The sequence below is a fragment of the Engystomops pustulosus genome, chromosome 2, assembly GCF_040894005.1.
Source record: "Engystomops pustulosus chromosome 2, aEngPut4.maternal, whole genome shotgun sequence".
Classification (NCBI taxonomy): domain Eukaryota; kingdom Metazoa; phylum Chordata; class Amphibia; order Anura; family Leptodactylidae; genus Engystomops; species Engystomops pustulosus.
The window spans coordinates 54,744,051-54,769,118 of NC_092412.1; the positions used below are offsets into that span (position 1 = coordinate 54,744,051).

Genomic DNA, 25,068 nt, shown 5'->3' on the forward strand with positions numbered 1-25,068 from the left:
CAACATATAAGAACGTGCCTCTCCAGGGGATAAATAAAGTACTATTGTATTGTATTGTATTCAAGTAATAAAGGAAGTGTGAAATCCACCCAGGTTTTCTACTGATATATACCAGTGGATCTGGCTATTGGATTCAGTCTTATAGGAGTGAGTCTCCACATATATTTTGCTAGTATACATTGTGACCTTATGTGGGCCCTGTATTTTCTGTGTGATGTTTCTCTTTTTTATGTAGTTTTGGATCTGTTATCAAATAAACTTTTACTGACAATGTATTTGTGTGCTGTCATGGACTTCTTTGGTTGGGTTCATAATAAAGGAAGTGGCAACACACTGGAAGCTTTTTTCAATGTCCTACCAGTAGGGGAAGATCAAAGAACACAACCACCAAATATGCGAATGTGAACCCATATGAGCCTGACACAGATCTGGATAACTCTAACAGCAAGTTTGAAGTTTATAGTGTTTTCTTGAAGACGTTCACATGTAATTAAATCATATGAAGGCTTATGGACGATTCTTGTTCTAATGGAGATGCCCAATTCTCTAACCAAGGGCAGCTAAAAAACCCCAGAGAGGATTGGATAGTTACAAAAGACTGATAAAGGGGGGGGGGGGGCATTTCTCTTGGGATTTCTACTACTGGGTCAAGGAGTATTTCAAAAACAGTGGTGCGTTCCCTAGAGATCCCCAACGACCCTAGTCAGGAAGTGCAGTTGAATTTAAAGTGTCGGATTTGGTCTGTTATCCGGCCCAGCTGGCTGTACGCGCCAGCTTTGAAGCCACCAGACTTGATGATGTCATCACATCACTTCTGCTGGCTTCAGAGCCAAAAATCACAGGAGTAAGAAGAAGACTGCTGTAGCTTTGGGGAGTGGGGAAAGGTGATTAAATAGTTTTATTTTCACAGGAGAGAGGCTGCTCTGGGGTGGGGGTGTACTCTAGCAGCTATGGGGACACTCTGACTTTTGGCTACTGTGCGGAAGCACAGTTGCCATGGTAGTGTCTCAGGTCATTTAACCTAACCCCTTCCCGACATTTGATGTAATAGTACTGCATGGCGGGAGGTGCGTTCCCGCATTATGCAGGATTATTATGTCATGCTTGTTTGTTACAGCTGGCCCCCATCTCTAGCACCCGCAATCGAAATTCCCTCCGCACTCAATCGGACCCCCCGCACAGCGCTAACATGGGGGTCCGATGCTCCGAAGGCACCGTGGTCTGCCAGTGCCCTTGGGCTGCGCGGCTTCTTCCGGGGGGGGGGGTCCTGCCTTTTTGCAGCATGCTCGGTGTGTTATATAACACAGTGTAAAACATCTGTATTACAATGTTGAAGAAGAGTTTGAACAAGTCATCAGAGCGTCGCTTGTTCAAGCCAACCTGTAGAAGAAAAGAAAAAAAGTTTAAATCAAGTTTTTTTTGCTGTTATGACCATGTATTGAAAAAGTAGAACATTTTGAATTTCGAAAATTGAGAATTTTTCAAAATTTTCGCCAAATATCTGTTTTTTCATAAATAAACGCAAAACATACCAGCAAAATTTTTCAACTAACTTGAAGTACAAAGTGTCACGAGAAAACAATTTCAAAAGCACACAGGACATGTTTGAAAAATGGGCCATGTGAGGAAGGTGAAAAGTGGCTTCAGTGTTAAGGGGTTAACAATATGTTTAGCTTTGTGGTTGCCCTCAGAGGGCTGATTGTACTAATGGTAATGCTGTATAACTGTGACTATGAGTTTGACACCCCTTCTCTGTGCTAACCCAGAGTGATGGGAGCCACAATTAACAATGGTGGTGAGTATAGAGGTAAGGACAGCTGTGCTCGGTGAATCAGACAGCAGTACAGAGGGTGAGACTCCGTGCATCAGAGTGAAAGCTGATCACTGGGGGTCTCCGTGATGGTACCCCCACAGATCACAGGATTGTGTCAGCTTCCTGGAGATGAACAGGGCAGTTCGCCCATGAGTGACCGGCTGCTCAGGTCACCTAAGGACGTGACGAGGAGTCTGACTAGGGTACATTGGTCGGGGGTCCCATCACTGAGACCCCCACCATCAGCAAGATAGGCCCTGTCCTGAAGGGGAATCACTTGTTTAGCGGGAAAACCTCTTTAAGGGGAGATTTATCATCAAGTTTTATCAAAAGTTTGAGTTAAAACTTTTTTAGTTGACCATGGTAACCAATCAAGGCTCAGCTGTGGGAAAATGAAAGCTGAGCTCTGATTGGTTGCATGGGCAACTAGAACAGTTCTACTCTAAGAGACTTATGATAAATCTCCCCCAAGGAGTCAAAGATGGGGAGAAGCGGCCTAAGTATAGGAAATATACAGTAATGGTGGACCCTGTAGGAAATATACAGGTACATTCACACGCGGTATGCCCTCCTCCCTCCATAGGAAATAGCGGCACACGTCCGCACATCCGCCGAAAGATAGAGCTTGCTCTATCTTTTTGCGGTGTGCGGCCCGGATCGGTGCCACACATGTGTGTCACTGGATCCCCGCCGTGCCGCTATTGCCGTCTATGGGGACGTACATGCGGCCGCATGTACTGCCCCGCAGACGGCAGTGTGAATGAGCCCTAATAGTGGACCCTATAGGAAATATACAGTAATGGTGGACCCTATAGGAAATATACAGTAACGGTGGATCCTGTAGGAAATATACAGTAATAGTGGACCCTATAGGAAATATACAGTAATGGTGGAAGCTCTATCATCTTGCATTGAAATAACAGCACAACCAGTGTGTTTCCCTGCTCCTGTGACTAGTAGGTGTGACTAGAGCCTGGATACACATGTATGACATGTATAAGCCCAGCGTATTCCTGTCAGGCGGATACAGGCCGCACCAGCCGGAACCTCACTGCGGAAGCCACGTCCTCAGACACCAGTTACCATAGCAACTGCAAGTCCTTTTCTACTGGTCTACATTCTGCACCAATCAGTGGACAACATTTCATTTCCTCCTAGAAACTCAGCCAGTTCCAAGAAAGCCAGAGGAGAACGTAACAGCTAAGGATGGGCGGGGTTTATCAGACACATGAGCCAATTAGCGAAACACAATGAAGCCGGCTAACCAATGACAGCAACTTCCGCCTGTGAATTAGAAGTGACGTTAGACCTGCAGACGTTGACCAATAGAAGAGCTTAGCGCGCAAACTTCCGGTATCTGGTTGATAGTATCCAATGATAATCTTGCTAAGGCGGAGCTTGTAGTGCTGACTGACAGATGTGATCACCAATCCCCGCTTTGCTCCACGTCGGCAAGACTGAGGAAGATGGACGCGGTGCTGCTGGTGAGTGAGGCCGCGGAGTGTGGATGGGACGTTGCCCGCTGTGGCGGTTATTTCAGGACCGTGAGGTCTGTGTGAGAATGTGACATTTTGTGTATTGTGTGAGGTGTACTGGCTGTGTGACTGCACGGCAGAAGAGGCCTGGCCCACATCACCCCCAGCTGACAGCTGTGTGTGCTGCCTTACAGGACTGTGCTGCAGTGTGTGACATAGGAGCCCTGGTGTATATCCCTGTGTTTCCTTGTGATGGCGCTGCAACAGCTGGAAGCAGCCTCCATCAGCAGAGGATAAGTTACCTGTTATGTATGTGTGTAAGGTCCTGGGAGGGCAGCAGTGTATATCACTGTGTGCCCTGGTGATGGCGCTATTGCAACAGCCTCCATCAGCAGAGGATAAGTTACCTGTTATGTATGTGTGTAAGGTTCTGGGAGGTCAGTAGTGTATACCCCTGTGCGCTGTGACAGCAGCCTCAACCAGCAGTGGATGAGTTACTTGTATGTGTGTAAGGTCCTAGGAGAGCAGTAGTGCAGATACTGATCACTAGAAGATAGGTGGCTGGACTTAAAGGAAAGTTCCACTTGTATGGTGCAGCTCCAGTAAACAGATGGTGTAACTGCAATATCTCCATAATTCTCATGCTCTGGGAGACTCAGGTCTGAAGTCATGATCAGTTAGTAATAGTGGAATCTCCACTGATATCCGCTCTGTCTCCGGAATATACCTCAGATCTGCTGATGGTGCAGTGACACAGGAGATATTACATTGCTTGGCACAATGTTCTTGTCTGATGTTGGGGTCAGCAACCAGAACAGTAAAGTGAATGTGTCATCCGGGCAGTGTTAGTTATTGGTCAGGGACATCTGTATAGTCATTTCTTTGTGTGTGTTGTTAGGTGCCACAGGATTTATAAAAATGTATTTATATTCCAGGTTTGTAGCTGGACTTGGAGCACTCTGTTTCACTGTTGTTTGACATCTGTTCAATGTATTTACGCTCGCCCCTCCCCCAGAGTACGTGCTGTTGTATTGGGATATGAGCTTGCTACAGCAGTGACGAATAGCAGGGGGCAGAGGTCGCATTAACGCCTCACCACGCGTCTATGACGCGTGATGAGGCACGATTACCCCCCAAAATAATCGCCATGCGTAAAAGTACGCATGGCGATTATCATGTGTAGCGCGCGGGTCGACGCGCTCATTTTCAGGATCGCGATTCGCGATCATAATGAGAATTGCCGCGCACCGCTCTGCGCACAAGGCCAATAACCAAGCTCCTTTCACACTGCTGATATTAAGCAGCGTGTATGGGGCTTTGTTATTGGCTGCACGCCTGCCCCTCAACCTTGCATATTACTCAAGCCCCTCCTGACTGTGCACTTGCTGTGGGCGGAGCTTGGAGACGGCGGGAGCTGCGGAAGTCAGGACTAAGCAGTGTGGTTCCTGGGTCCCGGTGAGCGGTTTCAGAATGTGTAATTAAAATATGTACATTGCCTATTTCACAGCCACAGTGAAGACTGTGGCGTTTCACCTATAGTGGTTGTGCACTTTTGCAAGGAATAAGTGATTGCATACACAGTAGTTACATAGAACAGTACAGACATGAGGCATTCACACTGCACATGCAGTGTAATACAGGTGGATTACCAGGTGCAGGCAAATGTTTATATTTGTCCTCTGTCAGGTAAATGGAGGACCTTATATTTGGGCAGAAAAGCTCCCTGTATTGGCCCTGATGTTTATAGTACATGAGATCAATTTAACCCCTTAAGGATGCAGGGTTTTTCAGCTCATTTCTCGCTCTCCAACTTCAAAAATCCATAACTTTTTCATTTTTACGTGTACAGACCTGTGTGAGGGCTTATTTTGTACGTAACAAATTTTACTTTCCCATAATGTTATTTATTTTAACATGCCGTGTACTGCGAAGCTGAAAAAAAATTCCAAATGTAGAAAAATTTAAAAAAACCCGCACGTGCGTCACGTTCTTGTGGGCTCAGTTTTTACGACTTTCACTCTTCGCTCCAAATAACATGCCTACTTTATTCTTTGGTTCGGTGCGATCGCGGTGATACCAAATTTATATAGGTTTTATTGTGTTTTAATACATTTTCAAAAATTAAACGAATGTGTACAAAAAAGAAAAAAAAATGTTGCCATCTTCTGACGCTAATAACTTTATTATACTTTGGCGCACGGAGATGTGCGAGGTGTCATTTTTTGCGAAATGAGGCGACGTTTTCATTGCTACCATTTTGAGGTCTGTGACATTTTGATCGTTTTTTATTTAATTTTTTATGTTATGTAAAAAGGTGTAAAAGTCGCATTTCGGACATTTGGGCGCCATTTCCCGCCTCGGAGGTCACCGCTGCCCGTAACCGTTTTTATATTTTGATAGATCGGGCATAATATGTTTGTTTTTTACTGTTTATTATGTTTTATATCCGTTCTAGGGAAAGGGGGGTGATTTGAACTTTTAATATTTTATTAATTTTTTTTATTTTTTAAACTTTTTTTTTCACTATTTTTTAGACCATCTAGGGTACATTAACCCTAGATGGTCAGATCGCTCCTACCATATACTGCAATACTACAGTATTGCAATATATGGCATTTTTGCAGGTCATACGTACAATGAGCCACTGGCGCCGACGTCTTTTAAACGCCTCCGGCGACTTTGCCGGCGGCGTTGAGAGGGTTAATAGCCACAAGCACCGACCGCGGTTATTAGCGGTGGGGGTTTTCTGCAAAATGCAAAAACCCCCACCTTTGTATGAAGAGGACTCAGCCCGTGAGCCCTCTTCATACATCCCTTATACCTCTGCGCCGTAGAGCTACAGCGCAGAGCGTTAAGGGGTTAAGGGCCTCATTTTTTTATCAGATCATGTGTAACCAAAGTCTTCACATGCTGCCCATTGAAGAAGGTGAAAGGCTGCAAACTGCTGGATTATATGTATATATTATATGTTCCCACCCATTCTCATCCACACCAGTTTTTGGCCCCAAAAACTGCATCTGAAAAACATAACATTTGAACCACACAATGCGTTGTGTCACATTTTTTGATATGTTTTTGGCTACAGGCTTGATCACATGCTGAGGTTACATTTAGTTTTAGAATGCAGTGGAAATGCAATGTAACCCAAGTATGTGATGAAGGCTGAAGCCTTTGCAATGCATCAAAAACGCAACGCATCGTGTGAAAGCGCCCTCAGGCTTCTAGAGTGTAACCCTTTGCTGCCTGTTTGTGACTTTGAAACATCTCCTTCCAGCTTCCAGAGTGCCATCCACTGCTACCACACTCATTTTCATCTTCCAGGGCCCCTCCACTGCTTCCTGGCTGTGACCCTGCCTTCATTTTTAGTCAGAGACTTAGATCTGTGAAGCTACCTCAGCTGGTAAGGGTTGATTATTCGCTCAGTCACCCCTGACATTATTTGCTGTCGGTCATTGAGGGCGGTTTTCCTCGTGGCATTTGTGTAGCGTTTTTAAACTGATCCCAAACGCAAGTGGGAGGAGGTTTGGCCAAAGTGCATATACGCATGCATTTAAAAACGTGACACAATCGTCATGTGGGAAACCACCCTGAGGATGCTGCTTTGACTTTCGAAAGTGTAACCCTTTGCTGCCTGTGACTTTGAAACCTCTCCTTCCAGCCTCCAGAGTGCCATCTACTGCCACCCACTGCTGCTACCACACTCATTTTCTTCTTCCAGAGCACCTCCACTGCTTCCCTGCTGTGACCCTGCCTTCATTTTTAGTCAGAGACTCAGATCTGTGAAGCTACCTCAGCTGGTAAGGGTTGATTTTCTCCCACCCCTGGCTGAAACTATTTGTTGATCATTGAGGGTGTGTTCACTCACAGCGTTTGTGTACAGTTTTGAAACTCAAAAGCTGTGGGCTAAAGGCTTGCCCGATCGCATATGTGTTTCCGCTGAAACACTTGCAATCGGAAATGAGGACAATATTGTCTATAAGGAGTAACTTTGTACTGGTAAAGCACTTGGCTTGAATATCTAAATGCATTCAAGCATAGCCTGTGTGAACACAACCTCAGTTACGTTAGCTAGAAGCCATGTTTGAAAGCAATTTTTGTGTTTTCTTTTTTTTTCCAGATTAGTAATGGAGTCAGTTAAAAAACAAGTGAGCTTGTTAAAATATTTCAATAAGAACACCAACACCAGCAGATCTGACCTTTGTGAAAATACTGAAAAGGCCCTAGAACAGGACACAGATAATTCTACTAATGCCTCACATTTAGCGGCAAATATTGCAATGGATGAATCCGTTCCTATTGCCTGCAGTAGTAATAGTGACTGCTGTGATATAGTAAGTCCTCCAGAGCCTTCAAGTGATAACATCGCTGACTCTGAGCAACCCTTGTCTAAAAAAAGTAAGACACACAACAAATTCTTATCTAAGTGGCTACGTGAATTCGCATGGCTGGAATTCAATGAAAAAAGTGGGCGGGCTTTTTGTTGCGAATGCCGGCGAGCAAAAATGAAAGTGGTAATGGCGACAAGTGGTGCCGTTAACTTGCAGCGATCTACATTTTTACGTCACGAAGAGACAGTGGAGCATAAGGCATCTTTATTATCTGTAGCACATCAAAATACTGTGCCCAAAACATTCATGGTAGCATCCTTGGAAGCAACTCCTGGAGAAATGGCCATATTTAGGACATTGTATACTATGGGAAAAGAAGAAATGCCCCAGTCTAAATTTAAGCCCATTATGACCTTAATAAAATCATTAGGAAATAATGCTATTAAAGAAAAGCACATTAACCTTCATCACTGTACGCTTACAGAGATAGAGTCTGCATTGTCTGAAACAATAGCATCAGACATAGAGAATGAAATAAAAAGAAGTCCATGTATTTCTTTATTAATTGATGAATCCACTGACATTGCTGTGCATCATAAAATGATACTTTATGTCAGAACAGTTAATGGCAGTGTGCCACAGACACACTTTTGGGCAAATTTAGAGCTGCATGGAGAGTGTTCTGCAGATGCCATTGTTAATGTTTTAAAAATATTTTTGGAGAAAAGGGGTGTCTCCTTTACTAAAATTTTAGGCCTTGCTACCGATGGTGCAGCAGTAATGATAGGCAGACACAATGGAGTAGGAAAAAAACTGCAGGCAAGGTTTCCTTTAATGTTGCATTTTCATTGCATTGCTCATCGTATGGCACTTGCCATATCGCAAGCATCTGAAGGAATCTCCCAGTTGGGAAATGAGCAAAATCTCATTGGTATGCTCTATAGCTATTTTAACAGCTCTACTATAAGGCATGAAAAACTAGTGAAAATGCAGGAAGTCTTGGAGCAGAGTCAAATTTCGCTTAAAGAAATTCATTCTGTTAGATGGCTTTCACTCGGAAGGGCTGTGGATGCTTTACATGATAGCTTTGATGCCGTTATTTTAGTGCTCACAGACTTGGTGGCTACAAAAAAACGTAGTTTATGTGACCGAGCTCCTGGATTACTTAAAGGATGCTCAGAATACATTTTCATTGCAACTCTTTGCTTACTAAGAGACGTGCTTGAAGTAATCAATAGAGTTAGTAGGGTGTTCCAAACAGAAGATATAAACTTTTCTGTTCTACTAAGTGAATTGAGAGCAGTAACTTTAGTGTTAGAAACAATGAGAGAGGCACCAGGAAAGTATCTTGCAGCATTCCTGTCCCAAATGTCTGCAAGTGGAGGGTACTTTAGAGATATTAAAATAAGTTATCGCAGTACATCAGAAGCTGAGTTTAAAAATGTGAAGGAAAAATTTCTTAATAATCTGTTAAACAATTTAAGTGAGCGCTTCAGTTTAACAGATTTATCTATTCTTTGTGACCTTGATCAGGTATTAAATCCAATGTCTCTCCCCCACAATATCTCAAAAGATGATTCTTTGAACAATGTTATTCAAAAGTTTTGTGTACCAGAAGCTATAGCCTCCACCTATCAGTGCAAACTTCCAAGTGAGGAGGGTTTACGAAAGGAATGGCTGGAAGTGTCCGACCTTCTCAAAAGGTACAAAGGCATGAAAATGACAGACTTCTGCCAACTTCTTTTTTCTTACAAGATTGGTGATGTGCTTATTTATCCAGACTTCTGTGCTCTGGCATCTGTAGCCTTAATTCTACCATTATCTACAGCCTGCTGTGAACGTGGATTTTCTACGCAAAATAGGATAAAGTCCAGCAAACGCAGTAGGTTAGGAGACAAACATCTAGAAGCACTGTCTAGAATTTCCGAGGAGGGACCTTCAGTTTCCTTAACAAATGATACAGTTGAATGCAACTTTGATTTTCAGGCAGCAGTGGCACTCTGGAAGCAAAAAACACGCAGGTCACACCTGTAATTTTTGGCTAAAGCTAAGACTTTACCGAGTTCAACTGAGTTGAACTTGAGTTCCAGTTTCACCTTTTCAAGTTTATTTCAAATTCAGCGGTTATTGAAAAGTTTGTTTTCGCATGCTCTACTGTTCTGGATTGACAGATTTTCGGCTTCAGTAAAGGTAGGGATTCCATCTTCATGCTTATGTTTAGTGTATGATGCAGAAAAATGTGTTATTTCCAGCTTATGCATGGAGAACTTCTTTAGTTATGATTTTCCTGCATAAATAGCTCCTTTTTAACAATGTATATGCCTACATATTATTTATTTGCAGTATTACAATTTTTGTACTCCTTGTCGGCTAAAATTACTCCTCCAAAATGCTAAGAGGAGTATTTTTACTCTGCCTTGAAAAAGTTAGTGCGACCTCTGGCAGGGGGTATAATCCACAAACAGTACCCCACAGTTTTTGAAGTCCGGCTACAATCCTGGAATATAAGTAGTCTTGCTGCTACTAGTAAAATCCACTGAGGTATGGTTACACAGGGACAATACCCAACACTGTCTGCAGCTTTCTATGGTCAAAACTGGCAGTAGAGTCTCTTTAAAACCGTAATTTAATCTGTACTCGTCTGTTTTGTCTCCACGTGTTTCTAGTTTGTTCCCTTTTTTGATACGTGGATGTAATTGACTGCAACTAATTGGTGACGCTGGGTGTTTGTACTGTATGTGAGCTTGTTGTTGGCTGCTGCAGTCACATAAATATATGAATATATATGGCAGGGCAGTAGTAAAAAGAAGGATCATTATCGTTCATGCATACTGTACTTGCATGAATCTTAGAATAAAAAATAGGCTAATTTACTGTAAGTTAGCATGTTATCATCAAACCCAAAAAACTGTTAGATAACTACTTGTCCTTGGAAGGTGATATTCCTATTATATATATCATTAGCTATACCACTCGCGCTATGTTTGTGATGCCCAACCTCCATGCATGAGCCATTGGTTTATAACAGCAATGGTAAACCTTTTCGAGACCAAGTGCCCAAACTGAAACCCAACACCAATTTAATTATTGCACACTGCCAACGTGGCAATTTAAAGGGAACCTGTCATCAGCACTTGGCCTCTTAAACCACTATCAGTATGTTGTCAAGCATCGTGACACCTAGCTGTTGTTTCTTTCATGGACCTTGGTGATGAAAATCAACCTTGAAGTGAGAGGTACATTGGTTGTATAAAGACAATGAGGTGGAGAATTTAGGACTGAAGCTGTGAAATTGTGCATTGGACTTTCAGCAGTTCTAGTTATTGATGTCTCTGGATGCTGGACCATCAGTTACAGAGCAGGGGGATTTCTGAGGAAGAGAGCGCTTGTCTGCAGTGTAAAAATCTTTGCCTCCTTGACTTACAAGTTACATCTTGCTTCAAAGTTGATTTTCTGGATGATGTCACTTAGCTGGGTCATTACAGAAGCAGGATCTGGAAGGTGTTTAGCTTCTTAACAACATACTGGTAGTGGTTTATTAGGTCACTTTCTGCTGACAGGTTCCCTTTACACAGTTACTTATTGCCCACTGCTGTTCCAGGGCTTTCAATAACCGCATCTGAGGACACCAATACCATTGAGATAAGGAGGGGGAATCCAAATTATGAATGGAGCTTTCCTCCCAGGCCCCTACAACATCTAGATTTTTGGGGCCGGGAGCATGAGTTCAAATCATAATTTGATACTCCCAGGACTGTCTCACTGTGTCGCTTTAAAACTGTGCTGAGCACATCCTGGCCTGCTGGAGGAAACCTTGAGTCCTGTCTGCTGAACTGTATCCTTGAGTGACAGCTGGAGTGCAAACACAGAGGGCTCTGAGAGCCACCTATGGCACACAAGGCATAGGCCATCACTGGTTTATAAGATTGGAATATACTCCACTGACCCTTCTGTAACATTGCAGCTACTACGATAAAAAACACTGTAATTCTGTTTCATCTGTATTGGCCACTACTTAGACACATGCAGCAAGAGCCACATAATGTGTCGAGGACCTTACCTGGGCCAAGTTGTACATTATGTATCCAGTCCATGCATTTGTGTATTAATTCACCAGTTAATTTTATATTGTAATTGTCTGTGTCATCCTTATTGATCACAGGCTTGTCCCTAAATTCGTGCCACATGATCCTATATGTGCTATGTTCTATTGCTGTTACCTGCTAGAGGCTGCTCCGTTCTCCTTCCTGCTTTGACAGATCCCATCTTTTCACTTTTTCAATGGAGAAGAAAAGCATAACCCCGGCTATAATCTGCTGTGTATGGTACAGAGGCTCAGAGAACACTAGGGAGGCTCCTTGTGTCATGATCCACCTCCTGAGGACCTGTGCACAGAGAATGGGTTTCACATGAAGTATTCCTTTAAATACTATATTGCCGTCCATTGTGAGCTCCTGTTGTAGTTGCTCCCTTCTGTTTCTAGAAAGTAAATGCAAGGTTTCTATCTATCTGCAGCAAACCTTTTAGAAAGTCAGGCAAGACAGACTCGGTCATCAGTCAGCGAGGATTCCTGATCCCATGGTCTGAATCTTATTTCTTCTAGATATTGTCTACTAGGAAGAATAAAGGAATATGTTTCTCCCTTTGCGGAAACCTTTACTATACTCTCCCGCCAATGAACGATACCTGGACATCATCAGATGGAGCTGTGGCTATAAGGCATGGTGTGTAGTTATTCCATGACCATATCCAATATGCACAATGTTGGGTAGCAGCTATGTAGAGCTGATTTTTTTTCCTACCTTTAGTATGCAAGCTGCTTGTAAAAATATCAATACTGCTGGTGTACTTCCTTTAAAGGGAACCTGTCAGTAGAAAATTACTTAATCAACCACTACCAGTATGTTATCAACAATCATTCCAGATAATATTTTTCTGGGGAAGGGGTGGGGGGGGGGGGGGTTGTATATACATACAGCCCAATGTGGTGACATCATCAAGAAAATCAACTTTGAAGTGAGATGTAAATTGGTTGTATAAAATCATGGAGGCAGAGAATTAAGCACTGAAGTCCATCTCGCCCTGCCATAGAATGCCCCCTATCACGGTAACTGATGCCCCTTCGTGGATCATAAGTTAGTTAGTGAGGACGGGAGAACTTAACTTCAGTGCTAAACTCTCTACCTCCATGGCTTTATACAACCAGTTTACATCTCATTGCAAGTTGGATGATGTTAGCCTGCTTCACAGAGGTGTTTTTTTTTCAGGTCATTTCCTGCTGACAGGTTCCCTTAAAAAATAAGAATGTATCAGTCCTGCACTGTGTGAAAAAAGAATGTTGAAGTGCAGTTCTGTGATTTATACAGTCTAAATCCTTATTTATAGCCTGACCTCAGCCCCCTTATACTCCATGTTTTGTACAGTGATGCATTAGCAGTTACAGGCAGGGAGCCGTCAGCAGCTGTAAGATACTTCATTTGCTGCGGTGACCTTAGTGATCCTTGTTGCATTGCGGGTTATAGGAGTCTGAGCAGGAGATAGGTCGGGCTCTGCGCTCTTGATTCCAGGTATGTCTGTGAGTGATGTGAAGCCCCCGGCACAATTAGCGCTGTGTCATATAGCAATGTCACCGCCTGTCCAGCTTTTAATGGCCAGGTCAGTATTTATTTCCATCGGCCTTTGCAAGGTAATTGCAGCCGTAGTAAATAACGCGCACATAAGAATTAATTACTTACTTTCCGCCGTCACATCCAGATCACTCATCTTCCATCTCCAGAGTGAGATAAATCATGCGCTCCAGCGCTTTGTAGCTGTCGTGACCCACTAGCAATAGATTTGTGAAATGATTAAAAGGACGCTGCGGCTCTCTCCGCTTTATTAGTAATGGGATGTTTTCTGATTAATTAACACAAAGCCTCCTGGTAATGAATGGGGTTTACAAGGGCTGGAAAATGCTTAGCAGTTTGCTTTATAGAAAGTATAGACCATGATTGGCACAACGGGAAAACATTCTCCTCCTGGGCTTCTAATGTACTCAAGATGTACACATGGACGGATTCTACCATTTATCAACACGTGCAATTGCTTATAGCTCCACACATGCAGGGGAGCCCAAAACAGGGGTCCGATGCAGACCAGTTGTTATATGTTAAGCTTACTCGCATCCTCTGCGCTTGCCCTGCACACCATTACAGAGTACAACTATAGTAGAGCGGGGAGCAATAGACTATGCAACAGGGCTTCCTATAGACATACTGTTGCTGGGGACCCCAGAAATTCTGCATTCACCTCTGAATATTAATGACATGAGCTTCACACAGGATACGGGATTACAATCTGATGGGTGGGGATCCCATCCTCACTAATTGAATGAAACGGCAGGTGGCGCATGCGTCTCTTATATCATTTGTACTGTTGCACCTAGACTTCTGGTTTCCTATTAAAGAGGAGAATCCCCCTTATGTTTCCTATCTGGATTGTGCTTGTAAGCGCCACAGAAATGGAGATTTCCACTGTTAAGATGCTGAAAAAAATAGTCAGAAATTGCAAGTTGTAATAGTAGATGTCACTTCGATCCTGATATTATTTTAAAGGGGAGATTCTCCTGTCATTAAAAGGACACCATATGTGTCTGTAGAGATATTACTGTATATAATGTAGAAGGAGTTGCAGAAGACACTTTTTGCGTCTAAAAACGGTCATGTTTATGAGGCCTATTCTGTATTACTGTGTTCCTCTTTTCTTCCTTCTTGAGTTTCAACTTTCTTCTTGTCAAGGGGGAAATGTCGCTTCATGGTCAAATAGTCATTGCTGATATTCAATATAGTCAATACCAGAGTGGGATACAGCCTGAAATAGTAACGCCCATCTGCCAATTTATTACTGAATTAGCATCAGTGCGGGAAGCTGTGATCACCATCTAGTACTGTACTTGGTAGAAGGTGGAGGTTGAAGAGCTCATTGACGTTACTCTGATCCATCCATTTCTGCTGCATATTGTTTATTGACTCATTTTCTTCAGTTCACTGCCTAGAACGGCCCTCCACCACCTGCTCTATATTCATAGCTTTCTGTGCCGCTCCTGGAGGAAGAAGTCTGAAGAACCTTCTACAAATATTCCATATGCAGCAGGGAGCCCGCAATACTAACCCCTTCAATCTATTCATTTTCTTCTTAAATTGTGTAAAGTTTCATGATTTTTTTTAAGAAAAGCCAGGCCTCATGCACATACTGTGGGACTTCATAAGGGTGTATGGTACTACAAAATCACATGAAAATGAGCAGTGGAGAGTCATAGGCTTGTGGTTCTGTGAGCTACCAATGCTATATAATAATAAAATGTCTTAATGTGACACCTAAAGCCTGTATGTAGGTACCATAGAAGCGAGGATGGGGCTGTCTGAAGGGATACTCCGCATGCAGTTTCTAAACTTGACTAAGCTCATGCAAAATATGACTGCTCTGCTGACATAACTTTGTCTAGGTAAATGGATGAGATTTCACATAAGAGGGAATTCTAGAAAGGACATTTCATACCCTACATGAGGGGGTTGGTAGTTTAATGTAGTAAAATCTGGTGTTGGGCTCCGTTTAAGGCCCACATGGCCACTGAGTGATCACAGAAGGAATTTTAAAAAATTGCATAAGATTAAGAAGTTGTACATAAAGAAAATTCTCAATTCCAATCCTGCAGTGCTGGCGCCTGCAAGGTGAATGATTGACAGCACTGATCACATGACTGTTCTTTATCCCTTCAGGAATAACTGACCAATTGCTGGTATTGTAATGTTTTTTGTTATTGTTATATATATTATATTTTATTTCTATACCGTTGTCTTCCTTAATGCAAGTCTCTACTGCGGGGCGGTAGGGATGTATATGACTGTGTAGCATGTATGCTGTGCCCAGGGCACTAGTGATTCCTTGTCTACGGAGCGCGTGACCATCGGCATTTGAGGTGAAGTTCTGTTATACACTCAGGCTGTGAGTATGTGGAAGTCAGTGCATCACAGAACTTTGTCTCGAGGGCTCTGCTGCACCCAGGACAGACGGCCGCCCGGGGGGGGGTCAAGGTGTGAACTGCGATGAATAAGTTGTACCTCATATTTTGTGTTGATGTTTTTTACTGACTGACAAGGGGGCATGGCTTATCTGTGAACTAGCAATAAGGGGTGGAGCTTCATATGTAGTTTTTTGCTCCTGCATTGCACCAAGTCATAGTCAAAGCAAAATAACTGGTAGACGGTATTCACATAGACAGTAAAGATCCCTGAGATTTATCAGGCGCTGTGATATTTCTGGGGTGGACAGACACAGGTCTAATAAAGAATTAACTTGAATTCTGTCAGTTTTCCTTTTCCAGGTCCATTTAACAGTCCATTATAGTCGTCCGGGCTTCTCTTGTTGGGGGTTGGAGGGTGCGGATGTGAGTGATGGTGACTTCTATGTATTCTGTTTTCTGGCAGGACCCCTCCCTGTACACAGTGAAAGCTGTCCTCATATTGGACAATGATGGCGAGAGGCTGCTTGCTAAGGTAAATATTCACCGCGCACATATGAAGGGGATGTAGAGGTGGGATTCCATTACTTTTATACATTTGGATTATACACTCGGTAGTGTCCATGCTGGATCACAGCTTCTTTCATTATCAGTCTGGTAAAGGAGCGGTGGCCTCGCATGTACTACTACTGCTCCATTATACTGGGGACTGATATAATTTCCCCCTTTTCCTGTGATCATTGAGGATCCCGGTGGTCCGAATGCTTCGGGTCAGGCATTTCTTACTTTAGATGACCTCCTTTCTTGTAATTCTGCAGTACTACGATGAGACCTATCCCTCGGTGAAGGAGCAGAAGGCTTTTGAGAAGAACATTTTCAATAAAACACATCGGACGGACAGTAAGTGGACACCACCTGATCCAATCCCATTCTAATACCAGCCACTAAGGAGAAAAGTCATACAGACTGACGCGATGGAAAACTGAAAACCTGCAAATAAAATTGTTATTGTTGTTTTTTTTTTTTTTTTTTTTTTAATAACAATATTTATTGAATTTTTCAGTATAGTACAGCAGAATGCAGCATACAATTACATCATGAAATGTATGATGGTACATAGGATTAGCATATTGGTTGACATAAATGCCCTCTTGTGAATTAATTATCGGTAGCAGGGTTGATCGAGGTCATATATTGTTATTGTTTTTAACGTGGGATTTATTTATTAAGTTCTTGTTATTAAGATTTGAATATTCAGAAATACAATATTGCCGTTCTCTGTCTTCTATTGATTGGTTAAAATCATCTAGAGCTTAGAAGGAACAATGTTTTGTGCTGATCCTCTAAAATTCCTTCTGAAAGTGGATGAAGAAATTGCCCGGTTGTCTTCACCATTCCTCCTGAGCTGTGTTTCTGTGCAGACGGATCACATGGTCCTGGTAAAAGAGTACAAAACTCCAGTGGGGGAGATCTATAAGGGCTTGTATAGCAGTTTTCTTGAGGACAAGCCCTGAAATAATCACAATGCCTTGTGAACCACCAGTTTACAATTATTTCCATCTTTGCACCCTCTCCACGACAAATGGGCGCGAAGGGTCATTGCCCAGCGGCAGAATCTGCAGGTTAGACTTTATCTACATGTAGATCTGAGGCTCTGAGTATGACGCATTAGAACATACATGCACAGTCCCTCATCAGAGGAGTAGGGAATGGGTGAACACACTCATACGGAGTTTACGTAAAAGTAATGTACATCACTGTTGACAAGTGTTGGACTCTTTCATTTGCTTTGTCGTTCCTCTTTATGCAGGTGAAATCGCTCTCCTTGAGGGTCTGACTGTGGTGTATAAGAGCAGCATTGACTTGTACTTCTATGTCATTGGAAGTTCCCACGAAAATGAGGTATGTTTCACAGCCTGTTCTAGAAGCTGCAGTCATTTGCTTGGATAACATCACCCCTGCCTGTGCTCAGAGCCATTATATCACTGTGTACATTAGCTAATATTAATGAATTGCATTCGACAGCATGTTAATAGGGCGATATAATCTAATGGTGATCATTAAGTCTACGCACCTAACAGAAGTGAACTAGCAAAGACTTTCATCCCATAAACTTCGTAATGCCGGCATGTTCTCTATATGAAGATAAATGGGTGCAGTGGCAAGGTCTTGATGTATCTGGGTGGTCTTTGTTTTAAAGTCCTGCTTCAATCTATATATACATATGATACCGCTGTATACTTGTAGTAATTCACTACTTGGGGTAGATCTATTGGGCTGTGGATATACAAGGTTTCTGTATCATTATATTAAGTTCTCTGGTCCATATGCAAAGTAGATTACATTTATATTTTAATCATAAGAAAATTATTCTGCACCATATCCAGAATCGCCCAGAAAAATCTCTGAGATTCAAGATGATGTGGGAATTGGGATGTATTTTCTCATGTTTCTGTATTTTCCTTTCCTCCCACAAAAGCTCATGCTGATGGCTGTTCTCAATTGCCTCTTTGACTCATTAAGTCAGATGCTAAGGTAAGCAAAGGGATCACTATGTGTACAACACCTACACTATCTTTCTTATTATTTTTAACCATACATTGATCATAAATATTTGGGTGTAAATACTTATCACTGCAATTGCTGCCAGGGCGATTGTTCATGGACACTTAGAGATCACACGACCTCCATCCGCAGCCATTTTATGGACAGGAATGTCTGGCTGATGAGGTAAAAGACAGGAGGTTTCACTTAACATATCAAGAAAGTGGAGCAGAACTATTAATATATGTATATTGGTAAATTACCTTTTATCCTGCCCCCACACTGAAACATTACATAAAGTAGCCAACCCCTTTAAAATAACGGGTGAAAAAATGAACCCATGTGGGAAGTATCCCTTTAAATCTGCCGGTGCTGACAGTACTTCTGTGGCCTGTGGAGAAATATGACTGGTGACAGATATTTGTGATTCTGCAGGAAAAATGTTGAGAAGAGAACTCTGCTGGAGAACATGGAAGGCTTGTTCCTGGCGGTGGATGAGATCATAGATGGCGGGTAAGAGATGAATTGGTTTTGCGGTCTAACTTCTGATATATCCTGCGACATCTGTTCCCCCTCTGTTTTGTGTGTCACCTCTATCTATTTCTCAGGTTATAAAGTCTATGCCGCATTAAATGCTCCAGTGCTCTTCCCCATCTTATAAAGTCGGGGTAAATGACTGGCAGTGCAGTGGTTAAGCGTTCAGCATGAACATTAAAGCAATTCACATTCACAAATGGAGACAGTAAAATCCTCGTGTGATTGTAAATAGAAGCGCTAATCTGGAGTCTGTACATTCCCCGTCTGTGCTTGTTTTTGTTTGAATTGTGATAGCGCAGCAGTTACCGCCATCGAGACCCTGCGCGGAGAACAGCTCCTAACAATGTCATTACCGCGTACGAGCGGCTATGTATCCGTGTAATGACATCATTAGGAATGCTTCCATCATAGCCTGCTGCAGATTGAGCAGCCGTACTCCGGCTATAAAGAGAGAGAAGAATTGCCTCTTCCTTAACTCCCTAAGATCTGGGGCTCTCCACCTGCCAGCAGTGTACCATGAGTGTAGTCTATCTTTTATTAATTACTTTGGGTATTATATATTCAATCTTCATCTCTCATGTCTATTTACAGCATCATTTTGGAAAGTGACCCCCAGCAAGTGGTTCATCGCGTTGCCTTGAGGGTATGTCGCTGTGGTCTATGAATATTCAATTTGGTTATTGAAACCTTATGACTTGAACACATTTTTTTTGGTGAATGAATTCAACCAAAAAATGTGTAAAAATACCACATTCTTATCAATAGTCATCTCTGTACAGATATTTCACGGGTAAGCTGTTTTCATATGCATGACTTGTATGATAAATAGATGCCATACAGTGGGCTTATTTTTATAATGATCCCTTTTTTATAATGATCCCTTTTTTTTATAATGATCCCTTTTTTTATAATGATCCCTTTTAGAAATAAAAGTATATTTAATTTTTTTTTTTTTTTTTTTTTTTTACTTACTGAATGGAAAATTGTAGATTATGTTTTTCCATTTCCTCTTTTAAATAAACACAATTTTATTCCAAGTCAACACCATAACCATGGGTGTCTCTATTCCATGGACTAGAATAATGGACACCTGGAAGGGATGGCTCTTCTGTTTACCATCCTATTGATCACCTTGGCTATGATCACCACGAATTGTGGTGTGAGCTGCACCTGACTCGTATATAACTGACTATTTTAGTGGTATCTTGCAATTATCTTATATGTAAAGGGGTATCCCTAATCAATCTCCCAATGGCAGATGTCGGGCAGAAGAAATGGCTGACATATTGGATTGTTCTATGGAACGTAAGCTGCCGCCAAACACAAAACCTAGGAGCTGTAAAGCTAAGGTTCTTAGAAATCGGATGGTGGCACCAACCTTTTGGCATTAACTGTTGGTCTCCAACTTTTTATACACACTTTGCATAAATCTGTAGTATAAGAAGTGAATTTCGGAGGCTGCTGGAGCTAATAGTAGGTTCTAACTCGCCCTGAGTGCTTTATTCCAATCTCTAGCGTTTAGTAGTTCTCTGTTATCTTCTCTAAGATTTTTCCAGTTATGTTACGCAGCAAAATTTCATGTTTTCTCTGTGTCTTCAGAACACCTGAAATTTACAACTACATTTAGTCTGATAAAATTGGTATGTATGTTGGATGGATTTACCAGCCTGATCCAAGTACAGCTGAACTTAACACAATGGTCTGTCTTGGATGCGCTGGGTTCAGGTTGGCACATCTGCTTGAAAGAGTTTGTTGGAGTTGGTCCTTAGGGAGTTGGAGCTACCGAAATATGAGAAACCAGTCCACAAATAGTTTTACTAATCACAAGGCTACACAACAACTTATCCTCTAAAGTCAATAAGTGGGTTGAACTAGGCCTTCACTGAGAGAACAGGGCCTTTTTTCCAAACTCCAGATGGTCTAGAGGGAAGCGGAAACCAACCCTGAATCACTTAGACTAATTTACCATGAAGTAGAATTAATTCCTTCCTGATCCCTACTAGAAATTAGACCCTCCTGTGGATTACCATTGCACATTAATAGCACAAACTTTGTCCTCGCAAGTGTGGATAAATGCAAGATGGGGTTAAAACACATTACAGGCGGTCCCCTACTTAAGAACAGTCGACTTACATAAGACCCCTAGTTACAAACGGACCTCTGGATATTGGTAATTTATTGTACTTTAGTCCTAGGCTACAATAATCAGCTGTAACAGTTATCACAGGCGTCTGTAATGAAGCTTTAGTGTTAATATTGATTCTTATGACAACCCAACATTTTTAAAATCCAAAAAAGTTCTGGCTGGGATTACAATGATAAAATATACAGGTCCTACTTACATACAAATTCAACTTAAGGACAAACCAACAGACCCTATCTTGTATGTAACCTGGGGACTGCCTGTATATACAGATGTTTTTAAAAATAAAAAATGTTTACTTAGCGACTGTGCAGGGACTTCTGTTGAATATACATAAGTATAGATAAAATTTGAGAAATATCATTTTGGATCACATTGTATGTCTATTAGTCATCTGTCATGTTGATTCTACTTTTGTAAATTGAATATGCAAAAGGGTTTCCCGGAATTGAAAATACCTCTCCTGTCATGTGAAACCAAATGTATGTTTAAAAACTCAATAAATTGTTTTTGTTTGTTTTTGTTTGTTTAAATGGAAGATATCTATATCAGTTGAGGAATAGGAATCTCACTTCCCTATCACGAGGTTCCAGATTAAAGTTACTCCTAGTCTTGGAGCGATGTGTAGCTAAATACTGATTTGTAGTTTTTAGTCTTGTATTGATGGATGCATGTAGAGGTTGTCATATTTTTGGTCCAGAACCTGGGACAAGTAATCTCTTCTATTTATACACATGTACTTGGGGAAGGTAAAGCAGAATGCGTAGAAGACAAGTTTTATAGTACATTACTGTTGCTGGGTTCAACCCATAAAATAACTCCAGACCCGGTGATCGCTTATTAGATATAATGGGGAGTATTGAATATCACTGATCTGCAGGGCAGGCCGGTGTGAGGACTCTCTTTAGAGACTCTTGTGATCAGTATGAGATCTGCTAGATGTACTTTGGATGTGACAGTGGTGAAGCGGTTAAGTGCCGTGTGGCCATATGTTGTTTCTCTTACTAGCATCTGTCCCCTGGGCCCTCCGCACAGCTCCCTGTGAATGCCTGCTGAGCAGGCAGATTTATGGGCTCCATTAGCATGCTGTTACAGGGTTTGCTGTGCTCTCCTAGGAGTCTGTGCCCAGCTACTGGCAGAGCCACCTGCTGAGCTGCAGAGTGATGGAAGAGCTGGCAGTGCGGCTCTGGTGGGGTGACAATCAGTAGGGTGCCAGGGAGGGGGGAGGTTACATTGTTTAATATCAATGTGTTCAGGTAGAGACCAAAGCCTCCTAAATGTACAGTAAGTAATGGAATTGATACTGAACATGTGGCATTCTGTTTTTTAGGGGGATGATGTGCCTCTCACGGAACAAACAGTCTCTCAGGTAGGTTCACATATACTAAGATAAGTGGAGATTTTTCAGCCTATGGCTAGGAGCTGATGATCTCACCCAAACTGGGGCCCACTTCACCCATGGCGTGGCCACTAATGTATCTTTATCATTCAAAGAAAGATTCCTGCTGAGCAATGGCACACAATGATTATTATGCCTTTTAGTAAAAGTTAAGAAACCACAGCAAACATTCAGTAGGTTACGTGTTAATGTGTTTGAGTCCCAGACTTAATGTCCAGCCATATTAAGTTATAAGTTATATCAGTGAATCTGTCTGACCCCACAACAAGCCATGGAACATAGGGGGTAATAGAGAATGTACTGACGAGGGTCTGATATGTGGAACAGCTTTATACAGATGTGTTTATGGCTGTGATCAATGACTTGCATGGTAGTTCTCTCCGGTAGGTCATACTCTACTAGGCTTTTCTGCATAAAACATCATCATACCAGCATGCCTGCTTATAGGAGACTCAAGATTTCTTTATTCTTAAAGTAAATCTAATATAAAAATCATCATGATAAACAAGGGCACCAACTCCTAGATCCGGACATTGTGACTGTGGTAATCTTTTTACATTTCTCCTTGGCCTCCTTCCGTCTAACATCAACTTTTAAGATTATGCTAATGAAGGGCTTTGGGTTTTTTTTTTACCAGAGCCCGCTCTGTACTGTAGCTTTACAGGCTGTTACACTGTACATGAGCACTTTCCCCTCCCACTTTGTGAAAATAAAGCATGCTAAGGAAGGATGTCCTGAAGGAGCAGCAGTGAGATAATGTAACAGTCTGTGAAGCTACAGCACAGAGGGGCTCTGGTAACGCCCCCAGAGCCCTTCAGTCATATTAGCATAATTTGAAGAAGAAAGGAGGCCATGGATAATGAGTATAAGATTGCCACAGTCGTGTAGCCTGGATCTATAAGTAAGGGTCCCTAGTTTATTATGATAGATTTTGATGGTAGGTTTCCTTTAAATCACTTAGGGTCTTTAAATGATATTAGATCCAAAACTGGAACCCCCACTGACCAGCTCTTGGAAGCTTCTGTCTTACACGTTTGTGATTTGCACATCTATTCATCTTGTGGCTTATAGAATAGGCTAAGCTGCAATACAAAGCACTGCCACTATACTGTGTGTGGCAGTGAGGAGCTGCAATGCTGCAGTATTGTCAAACAGCTGCTGAGCTGGGATGCAAAGTTTTGGACTCCCCGTCAATCAGTCAATTTCTTATAAGTATTGGTGATTCTTTTGAGATGATACTAATTGTATATTTGCCATGTGTTCCTCACTACAGGTCCTGCAGTCTGCGAAGGAGCAAATCAAGTGGTCTCTTCTACGATAGCCGACAATACCGACCCCAGATCTGATCATTCCATCTTGATGGGAGGACTCGCCCTAGTCCCTCCTATCCTGCTCCCCCCCCATCCTTATTTTTTATTGTATAAAGACCTTTGGGGAGATTTATCAGAAATGTCTGAGGTAAAACTTTTTTAGTTGGCAATGGAAACCGAAAATCAGAGCTCAGTTTTCATTTTATAAACAGTTGTGAGAAAATGAAAGCTGAGCTCTGATTGGTTGCCATGGGCAACTAGGACAGTAATGCTCTGACACATGTGATAAATATCCCTCCTTATGTTTAGGGCAATGGCACTGAAGTGTATTAGACATGTGAAGGGGGATAATTTGTGGCGCTACATGTGCTTTTCTGGGACATTATGCCTCCTTACTTGACAAACCTTTCTTTAAATTGGGGAGAGTTATCAGAAGTATCTGAGCTAAAACTGTTCTAGTTGTCCATGGAAACCAATCAGAGCTCAGCTTCCGTTTTATAAACCGCTGTGGGAAAATGAAAGCTGAGCTCTGATTGGTTGTCATGAGCAACTAGAACAATTTTGGTCTCAGAAACTTCTGATGAATTTTCCCCATAATATCTTTATCCTATAATCCATTGCCAGTTTGTGTGTGTCTATACTTACTGCTGCCCTGCTAGTGAGTGACTGATAGAGCACGCCACATCTAAATTGTAATAATGCTCCTATGTCTATGGTTAACGTTTTCATGCTCTGCCCTGCATACGCAGGGTCCAAGGCGGCACACAGTCTGGCACTGGTATCAGGGGGCCCGTATGGGTTACTGTAGTAAATATAATGTATACCAAATGGACCAATATGCGAAGGAGACTTCAGGAACACACCCTTATAGGCCCTATGTAAAGTAACAATCTGCTTCTGTTCTCAGGCTCGGTCCTGAAGCCGCTTTTATGAACTGGGATTCTTCCTCATTACACTTTGTAATGTGCTGTATAAATTGGACCTATATGATGGTTAATAAATTACTGTCAAAATACAGACTGCTCTTTTGGTATGATTGTCTGAACTGGAATAAAAGGTAAATAAGGCTACATTCACCCAACCATATGGGGGACGCATGTACGGCACGTGTGTGGCACCGTGTTTTATTATAGTATATATGAGTCTGATGTGTAATTATTTGTTTGGTGTGTAATTAAATAAATATCCTTTATTATTAGTCATATAACATAGACATAGTTAAAGAAGAAAGAAAAATCTTTCAATCATGTACTTCTCCAAATATCTAAATACCTAAATGACACTTTACTAGGGGGGGGGGGATAGGAACAGTAAGGCTTAAAACTATCTTAAGGTATATGAGAGGGAGGCACCACTACAACCAGCTTATAGGGAGCGAAGAGAGAGCAAATTGTAAAGGGAAATGTATAGATCGGGAGAAGGGGCAGAGTGAACATAGCGTAACTACCTCATACTCTCCCATGCGTCCCTCAATGGGGTATTTCTCGGTCAACCAAAAGATAGCCTGAGTAGGCCTTATG

The 25,068-nt window shown here is 42.1% G+C and overlaps 1 protein-coding gene across 3 annotated transcripts; it reads left to right on the plus strand.

Annotated features, from left to right (window-relative positions):
* Positions 1–3,139: 3,139 nt before the first annotated feature.
* On the plus strand, positions 3,140–24,565 carry COPZ1 (COPI coat complex subunit zeta 1). Of its 3 annotated transcripts, none has more exons than XM_072134667.1 (9): positions 3,140–3,297; positions 16,082–16,150; positions 16,434–16,515; positions 17,426–17,517; positions 18,095–18,150; positions 18,595–18,672; positions 19,288–19,339; positions 22,170–22,208; positions 23,512–24,565. In XM_072134667.1, the coding sequence occupies exons 1-9, from the start codon at positions 3,280–3,282 to the stop codon at positions 23,557–23,559; spliced, it is 534 nt and encodes a 177-aa protein (XP_071990768.1). In that variant the 5' UTR covers positions 3,140–3,279; the 3' UTR covers positions 23,560–24,565. The 3 variants fall into 3 exon arrangements, with proteins under 3 accessions (XP_071990768.1, XP_071990767.1, XP_071990769.1); XM_072134666.1 differs by having other exon boundaries at positions 3,279–3,362; XM_072134668.1 differs by lacking the exon at positions 3,140–3,297 and adding an exon at positions 12,318–12,340.
* Positions 24,566–25,068: the final 503 nt, after the last annotated feature.

Coding starts and splice junctions, on each gene's coding strand:
- COPZ1 (XM_072134666.1), top strand. CDS start 3,321: ATGGGACGTTGCCCGCTGTGGCGGTTATTTCAGGACCGTGAG. Junction 3,363..16,081: donor GGTTATTTCAGGACCGTGAG/GTCTGTGTGAGA, acceptor GTTTTCTGGCAG/GACCCCTCCCTGTACACAGT. Junction 17,518..18,094: donor GAAGTTCCCACGAAAATGAG/GTATGTTTCACA, acceptor CTCCCACAAAAG/CTCATGCTGATGGCTGTTCT.